Here is a 12,484-nt window from a genome sequence, read left to right as displayed (position 1 = left end):
CTAGGTACATAGGCTTATCAAGAATTGCAAAATGAGAACATGAAAATGAATATATGTCTGTTCACGTATGACTGAAGCATTGTGCCGTATACCAGAAACGGACACCACATTGTAAACTGACTATACCTCAATTAAAAAATAAAAATAAAAAATAAATGAAGAATTGCCAAATGACAAAATTATGCAAAAATTATTTAAGTAATCCAATGTACCCAGAAAGCCAAAAAGCATAATTATAAATATTGCAATGCTTTTAATAAACATTAAAAATGAAAAAAATTAAGTGCTTGATCCTGCAACCAGATAGAATCACGAAATTGAGGTCATTGAAGATTTAAATATTCAAACTATGTTACCAAATTTTTCAAATTCTGGTGAATATAGTTCCCTTCTTTTTCCACTTAATCCCTCCCTTTGGTTTTCTGATAGTGTTAGAATATCCTCATAGAAGAAAAGTGTAAGAAGGGTAAATTTAACCTAAAAAAGGTAGACTGTAGTTGTCCACCAGAGTGAGGTCTTCCAGTAGAATCATAGTCAATGTGTGTCTGTGTGTTTCTGTGTGTGTGTATGTGTCTGTGCATATAAAACACAGAATGAGGTCCTGATTAAGAGCATGGGCATAGAAGTTAGACAGACCTGGGTTCCAACTGTGGTTCTGCACATTGTGGAGCCCAAAGGAAATATCGACTTCCCCTACCTTCAGTCTTCTCATAGTGCTTATGACAAAGATTACAGGGCACAAGCACTCAGTTCAGGGCCTGGCTCATAAAAGATATTCACTCAATGATAAATGGTGCAGCACTGATGTCATTATTATCATCAGGACCTCTAGTGGCAGGCAAGTCAAGAAGACTACAGGTGAACAGCACAACTTTCTCTGGCCCCTCTGTGGGGGGGTTGGGGGGGGCCAGTTTAGGCCAGGAGGGTGCTACAAAGGTCATACCTGAAGGCTTAGTTTTATTTAGGCTCTACAATATTGCCCTTTCAACTATGAGAATAATAGTCTAAAGCCCTTAAGCCATAAAAATCAGCACCGGGAAGCTGCTGACTTGCAATCTGGTCCCTACTTGTTGAAGAAACTGTGGAGCTCATCAAGGTATGATGAGTTTGTGAAAATACCATATTTCTCGCTACGTAAGAGAACTGGATATTAGATCAAAGAAGCTGGGGGAGATCATCACATGGGAAATAAAAGTGATTAAGTTCATTAAGGGCAAATGCTCTTTTATTCTAAAAGGTGGTAAACCACGATGGCTATGAGATCAGGCTTTGGGGTCAGAACTGCCTGGGTTCGAATCTTGGCTCAACCATTTAAGAACTCTATAACCTGGCAAGTTACTCATCGATTTTTTTTATCTGTAAAATAGGTATTAATCATAAGTATGTTTTTGTAGGTGTTTTTGGAGTACTAAATTTTAAAAACCCGTGTAAAGCTTTTGGTCCAATGCCAAGCTCAATAAATAGGAGCTACTGTTCCATCATTTTCATCACCATCATCACCTTCATTACCATGTCTCCTTGTTTCCCTGTTACTGACCAGAGGGGGTGGCATACAGCCGGAGCTCAAGAAACATTTGTCAAATTTACAAATTAAAGGCTATCTTCCACATTTCAGAACACTGAACAAATCTGAAAGATAAATGTTGGCCATTCCTGATGTTAAAGATAAACTAACTCAAGCAGAGGCAACAGACGTGGCAGTGAATTCTTCTTGATCTTTGTTTCTTTAGGCTTGCCAGAAGAATGGAAAAAGCAAGCTCCAGGAACTGCCTTTCATCTTTTTTGCTGCCCTTTAGTTTCCCTGAGTCCCCCCATACAGAACACTAGCTTAACAGGCAATGTTTCCACTGCAGAAACACAGATCTAAACTGTTGAGCCAGCCTGGGAAACCAGCTACACCCGCTTCCCAACAGGGCTGTACTGAATCAACGGTGAGATCTGAGGCATGCCTGACTGTCGCTGGCCAAGGTCGAGGGGTATCCTCCTGAACTTGAAACTAGTACACCATAATTCCTTACGTTCTTCCATGTAAAAAGACAGATTTCGGCAGGGAGACCAAGACAGAGGTCATAAACACCACGTTCAAAGCAAGTCTGCCTAAGTAGGCACAGGGAACAAGATCTGCACTTCTCACTACACGGGAGAAAATAGTTAGCTAGCATCATCAGAAGCCACCAAACGGGGAGGGATGCAGGAGCTGGGAGGGAAGGTATTGAACTGTTTCATTTAAAAAAGTCACATGTTTCTCTTGATCCCATTTGTTTGATCTGTCTTTCAAAGGTAGCTCTTTTTAGTAAAGCTATTCCCAAAAGGTGTCATCTGTTTCTTTAAAACACACATAGTCACAGAGTGGAGGGAACAAAGTTCCCGCCTCCAAGGTAACTGCTGACACCACTTTCCGTGCGAATTCTGAGATTAACTGTTAATCTTGACTTTAGCTCAGTTGTGACTTAGGTTTTCATTAAACTGTACCCTCAACATCTGCTTCTTCCTGTTCTGACTTTTCAAATGAGCTAACAAGGGTTCTGCAGTGAATGCACATCACCCAAGTTCATTAGTGAATACCAAGTTCCATGCTAAGAAGGGCACATGGTCTCAAACTGGCTGACTTTCTCAGATATGATTCCTAAAGTTAGGAACAGCCTCACTCACCGAAGCAAGGAACAACAATCATCAATGCTAGACTGCTTCATCCTTGTTGCTTTCAAATCTACATTTCCCACAATACGTTGGAAACTACATTAACAAAGCAATTTCATTTCCTACATTTGGGGCAAAACCTTGCCTAGCAAAAATGTCTGCCAAACGCCCCTTTTCACTGCTTCTTACGATGCACACTGACTTTCTGCACTGACCCAAAGCTGCCAGGTGGAAACAGGCACAATTATGGACCCCGGTAACTGAGTGATGAGGGCCAGCACATGACAACTTAAGGAAGGTCAAAGGAAAAGCAAGCTCACGCTCACTGATCCCTTACAATTGTCTCTCTCCTTTCTCTGTATTGTAGTCTGTTCCTGTAGATACTAACGAGCTTTGTATATCGGAGCAAAAAGAATCCCTGTAAAATGAAGAACAAAAGTGCTTTCAGCTTTAACTCCTCTGCAGCCATATTTGGGTGAGAAAAGAGTTGGGAAGAGGCCTTGCCTCTCTTCCTAAAAATAGCAGTTTATACAGTGGCTGTTCTTTGTGTCCCTTTGGAATCACGCAAGATTACTCAGCTGACAGATTCTCCAAGATTAAAGCCAACTTGCTGTAACAAACCAAGAAAAAAAGAATTTTTAAACATATCTGGCTTTTTTGAATTAGGATTTTATACTGTACTAGTGAAAAGAAAATAATACAATAATAAAAGGGAAAAAAAGGTGGATGGTGATGAGTACATGTGAACTGATGGGGAGATTTCTATGTATCCCTTACTAGTGGCTCCGCACTAAGAGATCCTGTAAAAGAAACCCTGCAGTTGTGTCGTGTGAGTCCACCTTCAGGGGTCCCAGGGGCAAATTCCTTCCTAGTAGAGCCTCTCACAACGTGAGGTCATGATTACCTACAATGACCTCTCTAAAAGTTGATCTGTCCAGACAAGGTCCCATTGCGTACGCTGTCAAAAGCTGTCATCAGACTTTTCCACCAGCTGATGGGCTGGTGTCTATGAGGCAACAGAGGAACAGAGAGCATTTTGGCAGGGGATCTGATGCTATGAAATTCACAACAATTTTAAACCTACCCTACAACTTGCTCTGCACTGGCAAAAGTGACAATAGATTTCCCTCTGTCCCCACAGAACATACGATCTATTCCTTTTTAAGGTCCTCTGTATGAACCAGAGACAAATTCCTGCAGTAACTTTTCATTTTACTTCCCTATGTGTTACATGAGGTGCATATTTTTTCATAATTCTGGTCAGAAATTAATTAAACCAGTGAATTGGCATTGTGGAAAGTAAGGACAGAAGCTGAACATTTAAATCTTTTAACTGTTTACAAAGTCTTTTGTGCATAACGTGTACTCTTAAGGCAAAGTCAGTCCTAGCTAGAAGTTGAGAAATTACACGTCTACTTTCCACAAATTCATCTGACTGGCAATTGACATATAAATGTGTTAACTGAAAAGAAATGAAGGGCTTTTGCCTTTCACTGTATTTTTCGCATTGTTTGAATTTTTTCCAAGAATGTACTGCTCCATTACTTGTGTAACTAAACAAGCATTTTGAAAATCTTCTAAAAAATTAGAATAGTTTAAAAATACACAAACATTTTCAGAGAAAAATTTGGAAGGATATTGCTAACATTTGTTGTTTATAGCTGTTAGGTCTGTATGTGATTCATGCTTTGTACCATGGGGCAAAGCAGAATATACAAATTATCAATAATTGGCTAGTATTGTTTATATCAGAAAAAATAATAAAACATTTGCCACAAGAGAAAATTGGAAGCTTCATGGCAGATAGACATTAACCTTTTTTAGTTCTATCTCTACTTCTCAATAGGCTTTCATATATGGTTTATATTTATCTATTAAACAGATATTCACCCCCTCAATCAAACCTATATATTGACTCCTAACTTTCTAAATGATCTATCATTTTTCTTCTTCAAAAGTTCATTTCTAAAGTTTTCTAGTTCTAAGTCAGTAATTTCACTCTCTTCTCTCTGTGAACATGAGGCCTTCTGATGCAAAGAAGAGAGAAACACAGTCAACAATACTTAAGAATAACAGAACAATGACAAAATGATTGCCCTGAGTCATTCGCATTATCCAGGAGTCTAATGTGGGGACCGAGGACAGGATGCAGGGACAGGTAAATGCGAAGTGATGGGAAAAAAGGATGTAGGGAGACAAGGAGAGCAAAAAAGGTAGTGGAAAGTGATATTGAACTGTATGAAACAGCCATATGCATAGGTCAAAAAATTGGAATACTGGTAATTTAATATGGTTCAACCAAATAACTGCAATAATAGTAGTAGTAGTAGTAGTAGTAGTAGTAGTAGTAGTAGTAGTAGTAGTAGTAGTAATAAAAATAATGATACTGCTAATAATAGTAATAGTAATAATAATAGAAGGGGTGAAGGAATAAGAAGGAAATGAAGACACATTTTTTAAAAGCCTTCATTCTACCAAACTCCTGCTTCATATAGTGTGTTATGGAAGTGGTTAAGAATCTCAGACAGTTCTTAAGGAATTCTGCTCTTCACACATCCAATTATCTGTCAGTGCTCTGAGAAGGAAAAAGAGATGAGTATTTCACATATTTACCTTCAAGATGGGAGCCATAAAAACTGACAGACCAGTCAGAATAAACACAAGGGTTCCAGTGACTCTTTGTTCCCTGAAACAAAATCAAAAGATGACCGTTCTACCTCTTGTTTTCATAAACACGCTCTTGTCTTTTCACCTTCAAAAAAGACTATACATTGACCAAATCAAGGCTTGGCTAAAACAGCAAAGGTATGGACATATATGTAATTAATACCTCAAGGACAGCATATAGGCCTAACAGAACTATAAAATTCTCTTAACATTATTGCAGTATGTGATTTGAATTCATCAAGTAAAAAGTGATTCTGCTAAATCCTCTGTCCTTTTAGAATTAAGAGAGAAAACATCACTTGCTCTGGGTCCATCAATTACTGGCCTATGTAAAGCACTTATTTTTAAACAACTTGTACTGTTGTGTAATTACACCTTCTTTCATGGGAGACGGTGATTACACTGTCCCACATGCTAATTAACAAAACAGCTCAGAAAAATTTCGTAAGTGCAATAAATCCTATCAGTCTAATTTCCAAATCTGCAACAACAAAAGTACTTTTTAACAAAAATGATTCCCATACAACACCCTTCTCCCCAGCCCCCAAGAAAGAATCACCCAGTGTTGTGGCGTGGGAAATGAAAGCTCTGTCGTGTGAGCTATTCACCCGAGCACTGAGGAGCAGAGTTTGCTGCAAAACATACACAACAGAGTATAAAGGTCTCTTAAGAGCCTTTCAGGGCTTCCTAGATTTAACAGCTGGAGGTCAAGCTTTCTCAGTGCTACGGGACAGAAAATGAACTGGAAAATCAGACTTGCTTTCCTTTCATGGAATCTTGAAAGTCATAAGCAGACTCAAGAAAGTCTCAATAGAGCTGAAAAATTAAAGGGTTTGGCTTTTATATATGATGGTGACAGAGTGTATACCATAGCACCAAAATGCCCTGCATACTGAAGAAAATGAATGATCTGTTTGTGTTTTCACTTTGCATCTTTTAGCCTTCTGTTAATCAAAGGAGATGTATGTGATGTAAGAAGGGAACTCAAGAAATTACTGAAGCCCCTCTTTCTAACGAAAACTCAGTCCTCTCTAGAAGAGCAAGTACAGGAAGAAATCATTTATCACCAGCCCTTTCTCCTTCATGCCTGCCCACTTCCTGCTGAACCATGTGCAGATGTGTGCATAATGTGTTCTGTGGAGCCATCTTCCTCTGACTTAACCTACCTCACTCCGAGAAACTTCGGTTGTTCTCCAGGTGCTGAAGTCTCCGTCTCCATCTTCAAGCTGTCGATGTGAGCGATGGAGATGACAGTGGCAGCCACATACCACGGAAGAGCCATGAAGGAGCACACCACCATGAGGATGGCCACCCAAAAGAGATCCAGGTGATACCCAGCTCCTTTCTGCAGCAAGAGGTAACAAAACCATGTGGAGAGAGTACTCAGGTTGCTCTCCAGTCATATGTCCAGATGGGAGTTAAGATCATTGCAAGAAATCAACTCACTTTGCGTGATAAACATAACTATTAGAAGGTTAGCTCCTTGAATGAGGAAACTTCCCCTTCTTCATACTGTCCCTCTGACAATTCAATACAAAGCAACCACATGACATCTCCTCCAGCCTGATGTAAGTCTCAGCTCATAATTTGTTTATTGTTACTTATCCTCTCTGTGTCCAGTCATGTGATCGGAACCGTGGAGATATAGCTACCCTGAAGAGTTACTGAGACCATTCAATACAGTAACTGAGGGAAAGTATCCTGTGTGAACTTAAATGGCGGTGCTGGAGCTCAGTAAATGGTGATAGTAGCCAGAGCGTTTAGTTGTTTTTAACAGAAGCACAATAAACACCTTAAAAACTATGCCTTCTCTGTGTGACTGTTCAGCAGTTTGCTGTTCACCTAGGCTGGATTCAGTACACGCAGACGAACAATCTGACAGCAACCTTAAGAAAGTACACAGAACACGGATTCTTATCTTTCATGGTATATGCAAATAATCGTTTAACAATCTATTAAACATGATTATCAAGGTAATTATACTCCCTTAATGAGAAGAGGCTGATTTCAAACATTGTGGGATGCTCACAATAACATTTACTGACTGGAAGAGCAGACAAGGTAACCAAAGGTCCAGCTCTTTTACTCACTAAATAAATATCGTTCAATGTATCCATAATGTTGTTCTATGGTTCTATTTCGCTGCTCTGTTTATGAAGAAATCCAATGCCTAACACCCCTATGGAGTCTCAGAAAACAGAGCAGTCCATTTTCACAGCATGGGAGCAGCAGAGCCCAGAGCCAGCGTGGGACCAATCTGAGGGATGGAGAGGTCGGCTTTAAAGTCAGAACGGGCTTTACACTAGGAGCTGAATGCTATCATTCAGATCCTGTTACAGTTCCTCAGGCAGTGCTCTCTTCTCACTGACACGCCAGGATTCCACCCGTGGCTCGCATACATGGGTCTAATCATGTTCTCGGAGAACTCATCACAGGCAAGGGGAGCTGACACAAGAAAGAAAAGTGTATTTTTACTCAGTCCAGGTTTGACTAAGAGCGTATATCTCCTTAAAAGACAAATGGGCTAATATATATTCATAAAACCAGTTCATTTCAGTACAGATGGTTTGAAGGAACAAGGGTTTGAACTGGGAGTGGGTTAAGGCAGGGGAAAGGAGGGCAAAGGGGAAGAGGGGCTGAGATCACCTGTTCAGGAGTGACTAATGAGGTGAATATCATGATGTATCTGAGGTCTCAGTCATTCATTCTTTCAACAAATTCTGACTGCCGACCTGTTAACAGGTTACAGGCTTAGGTGGTGGTGACACATTTGCAGACATAACAGACAGATTCCTGTGCTCGTGGAGTTTCTATTCTACTGAGGGAGACAACAATGAACAACATAAATAAGTAAACTACACAGTGTCTAAAATAGTAATAAGCACTACGGAGAGCTGTAAGAACTTGGGCCTGTATTCTGAGTATAGTGGGAAGCCACTGGAGGGTTTCAAACGGAAGAATGACATGATTTGCTTAGTTCTAAACACTATGGCTGCTGTGGTAGGAACGGACTGAAGAGAACAGTGAGACCAGCTGGGAGGTTGCTGCCATGATCCATGCAAGAGATCATGATGGTTAGAACCAGAGTGGTACCAGTGAAGACGGCAGGAAGTGGGTGACTCCAGCTACACATTAAGGTGAAACCTACAGGATGTGCTCACTCCTGCCTGTGGATGTGTAGGCCATTCACGATCTGGCCTCTGTTCACATCTGCAGTCTCATCTTCGACCTCTTCCCTGCCTGGATCCTATGTTACATCCATTTTCAACCACATGCAATTCCCTGAATGTGTCTTAGTCACTAATGCCTTTTGTGTCTTTGCCCATATAGCACCCCCTACCTGGAATAACCTCTACTCTTCCTTCTTTTTCCCTTGGCTCCATCCTACTCTTCCTTAAGACTTAAATCAGCCTTCATTTTTTTTTTTTCTGGTAGTTTTTCCTTCCTTGGTCCAGGTGAGATAGGTGAGTCTCAGGTAGGTGAGGTCTCCTTTATGTTTCCCTGTCTGTCACTTTACACATTCCTCTAATACAGCACTCATCACACTGGTTTAAAGTTGTAGATGTATTTATCTGTCTTTGACATTAGACTATAGGTAACATGAGGAACTGGACTGTATCCTGAATACCTAAGCAGAGTGCATGATGTGTGGTCAGTGCACAGTTAATGTTCATTAAAAAGTAAATTAGTACAAATAGTACGTGTACAGTCTTCTGAATGGCAACTACAAACTCTCAATTAGCTACATAAAAACTAAAACTTGACTTGTTAATTGGTAGAAATGTGACCCATTTGGGGGACAAGTGGGGAGGTGGACAGTATCTGGAAATGCCACACAGTTTCCAGACCTACTTAGACTAAATCACTCAAGACCATAGTAGAGGTACCAACAAGGTAACTGATGGGCAGGATCACCAAATCTTGTCACCAAGGAAACTGCAATAACCTAAGTACGTGTAAACTGGCCAGATCAACAAGTCAAAAGGATAGTGGTTGCAGAAAAAAATCATTCCTGCTACCCTGAGCTGTCTCCATGCTTTCTTAAACTATTTCAAGTAAAATGAATTTGAGCTAGATATCCTAGAGACTAGCAAAAAAGGGGCTGCATGATACCAAAGAGGGTAGAGTGAGGATTTTAGAAAGTATATACAAAGGTAGCCGCAAAACCACCGGAATAAATAAAAGTTCTGGAACAAAATAATTGTAATTATAGACACATAATTACTCGGCGCCTCTTGACATTACTGTCTTCAAAAAGTCTTCCTTTCCCTCAGCCATGCTAAGACTGCTTGATGCTCTTTATAAAGAAGGGAAAATCATCAGTAAGACCTGACAGCCTTGCCTGGTTTGCCTCTGCACAGTCCCCTCACCAGACTCAACTCTGACTCTCTCTCCCAGCAGCCACACTGGGTTACTTCAGTCATTCATTCTTGCCAGGTTATCTCCTCTTATAAAGCCGGTCATACACAGGGATTCCGGTGCCCTTCTCGAGCACCCTACCCACCTAGCCTCACTCAGCTAAGTCCCACTAAGGTGTGAGGTCTCAGTGTAAGTGACACCACCACGAAACTCCCAGCACCTCCTGGACTAGGTCAAACTCTCTCTTATAGGCTCTTAAAGCCCCTTCACCTCTCTTTGACAGCATCAGACACATGTGCCATGTCACATTCTGCATCATTCTCTGAATGATGCCTCTCTCCCTCAGGGACCAGAAGCTCCGTGAGGACAGGGACCATGTATATTTCTGTCCACCACTGACACTCCAGGACGTGGCACAGTGCCCCCCACAGAGTGGACACTAGATAAACATTCGTTGGATAAATGAACAAATGCTAATTCATCTGTTCAATGGCACCATGCTAGATCCTAGAAGTAACACTATAGGTAATACACATTCCTTGCCTTCCAGTGGTTTATAGCATAGTAGTATAAAGCTGGACAAGTCAACGGACATTCTCAATACAACAGTGTTAAAGGTCTACAGTAGGGGTGAGCTCCTGCCATGGCTGCACCCAGGAAGGGTACTCACCTCAGCCCAGAGTCAGGGATGGTTTGCATATACAGGGTGGTATTTACTGAGTCCTGAAACATGAGCTATAACCAGCTGGGAGACAAGAAGCAGGGGAGCAGGGACAAAACACAGGCAAAGAGCTGCCATTTTGAGGAAATTAACTAGAGTTGCTGCATAGGAGGAGATGAGAAAGGTAGGAAATAAGGCTAAAGAAGTTAAGAACTTGGCTGTTTGGCTAAAGGCTTTGGAATTTTTTTAATCATAAGAGCAACGGGAAGGCACTGAAGACTTTGAAGCAGGCCAGTGAAATGATCAGATTTCTGTTTAGAAGAATGGAAGGGTTGGAAGTGAACAAGACTGGAGGCAGCAGTGACACACAGGACAATGCAGCCATCATCCAGGCCGGAGATGATGTACTTTAAACTGAAGTAACAGCACTGGGAAAGGCAAAGGGCAGATGGGAGAGATGTTAAGGAGCTGAGACTGAAGAGGGAAAAGCAATGAATTTATTTTCCCAGATTTCCGTGTTCAAGGCTTGCAATGTGTCATACAGTGTCCTACACACAGTAAACTCGGGAGATGTATTTGTTGAACAGAATGGTAAAGCTATGCTCAAGGTGGGGTGGGTATAGCTCAGGGGTACAGTACATGCTTCGCACGCACGAAGTCCTGGGTTCAATCCCCAGAGCCTCCTCCAAAAAAAAACCAAAAAACAAAAAACAAAACTATGCAACTAACTAGTGCCATAAAGACCCCAGAACTCGAATGGCTGTGTTAAAGAAGTCATTCCTGCAAAACAAATCTATACATATGAAGATAAGCCACTTATGAGATCTTTTAGCTAAAAGTATCTGAATAAGTAGATCTGAATGGAATGAAAATAATATTCAGATAGTTGGCACTTCCTAATGGAAATAATAATCTAAGAAATACAAAGAAACAGCATTTTTCTGTAATATCATGTGAAACCTTTTGTTCCTTATCCCTGCTCCCTACTGCCACTACCTTTTTCAGATTCCTCTCATCGTCTCCTGGATCATACAGAGGCCGCCTGACTGCTCCTTCCACCCGCCTCCTCTCTTGCAGCTCCCCCATCCATCCTTACTGTTGCCAGAGGAAATGCCTAAAGCGGGGCTCTGAAGCCATCCATCCAGACTGGAATGTCAAGTGATCAGGGGAGGCCAGTGAGAGAGGAGGAGGCCAGGCAGGACAGAGCAGGCCCTGACAAGCCCAGCTTCCCACGCTGAGGCTCACGCATCTGAGTCTGTGATGGGGGCCCTGAAGGATTCCAGAAACGGTACCATTCCCTAAACATGCCTTGCACGTTATGCACCACTCTTCAAACCTGTACTCTGTTTTCCCATCTTGCCATTTGTTTAAATCCATCCTGTCCCTTCAAGGTCCAGCTCGAGCTCCCCTGCTTCCTCCATATCCACCTAGCAACTCTCCGCTCTCAAGGCCACTGTAGCCACAGAAGCCCCTGCTTCAATCTTGTCCCTGACATCCCATTCTCCAGACTTTTAAAAAGAGCAATCTTTTTAAAATCTCAATCATTACATGGCACTTCCCTGATCAAAACTCTCCAGTGGCTTCTCATTTGACTTAGAATAAAACCTAAGCACTGTAAAATCATCCATAAAGTTCTACACTAGTGTTTCTTCCCAGAACTATTCCCCCCAACCCCCAGGGACAAGTGGTGATGTCTGGAGACATTTTCGGTCGTGACAACTTCGGGGGGAGAGGGTGAGACTGGCATCTAGCAGATAGAGGCCAGAGATGCTGCTAAACAGACTACAATACTCAGAACAGTCACGACCAACAAAGACTGATTCAAAATGTCAATAATGCGGAGAGGCTGAGAGCCTTAGTTCTACAGTGATGTGGCCCCACTCTCACTGACCTTATCTTGAATCCACTAATTTCCCTAAATTCCAGTCACACTGACCTCTTTCCAGTTCCTCAAAACACCAAGCTCCTGCCAACCCTGGGGTCTTTGCATTTGCTCATATCTTTGCTTGGAAAACTATTTTTGAATAAACATTCATTGAACACCTATTCTATGCTAGGCCTTGTGTTAGATAAAACAGTGAGTAAGACAATGGAATACTACTCAGCCATAAAAAATGAGATAATGCCATTTGCAGCAATGTGGATGGACCTAGAGAT

General features: G+C 41.5%; 1 protein-coding gene across 4 annotated transcripts in view; it reads right to left on the bottom strand.

Moving 5' to 3' along the window:
- SLC4A4 (solute carrier family 4 member 4) overlaps nt 1–12,484 on the bottom strand; it is a 314,261-nt gene that overhangs the window by 18,134 nt on the left and 283,643 nt on the right. For all 4 annotated transcript variants that reach the window (XM_072941127.1, XM_072941141.1, XM_072941149.1 and 1 more), the window contains exons 19-20: nt 6,474–6,652; nt 5,254–5,326 (exon numbers count right to left, since the gene is read on the bottom strand). In XM_072941127.1, coding sequence (XP_072797228.1) covers nt 5,254–5,326; nt 6,474–6,652 — 252 coding nt within the window. The remainder of the gene's footprint in view (nt 1–5,253; nt 5,327–6,473; nt 6,653–12,484) is intronic.

Source organism: Vicugna pacos, chromosome 2, assembly GCF_048564905.1.
Source record: "Vicugna pacos chromosome 2, VicPac4, whole genome shotgun sequence".
NCBI lineage: Eukaryota > Metazoa > Chordata > Mammalia > Artiodactyla > Camelidae > Vicugna > Vicugna pacos.
Note: the sequence above shows the minus strand (reverse complement) of the source record. Positions and strands in the feature narration are given on the sequence as shown.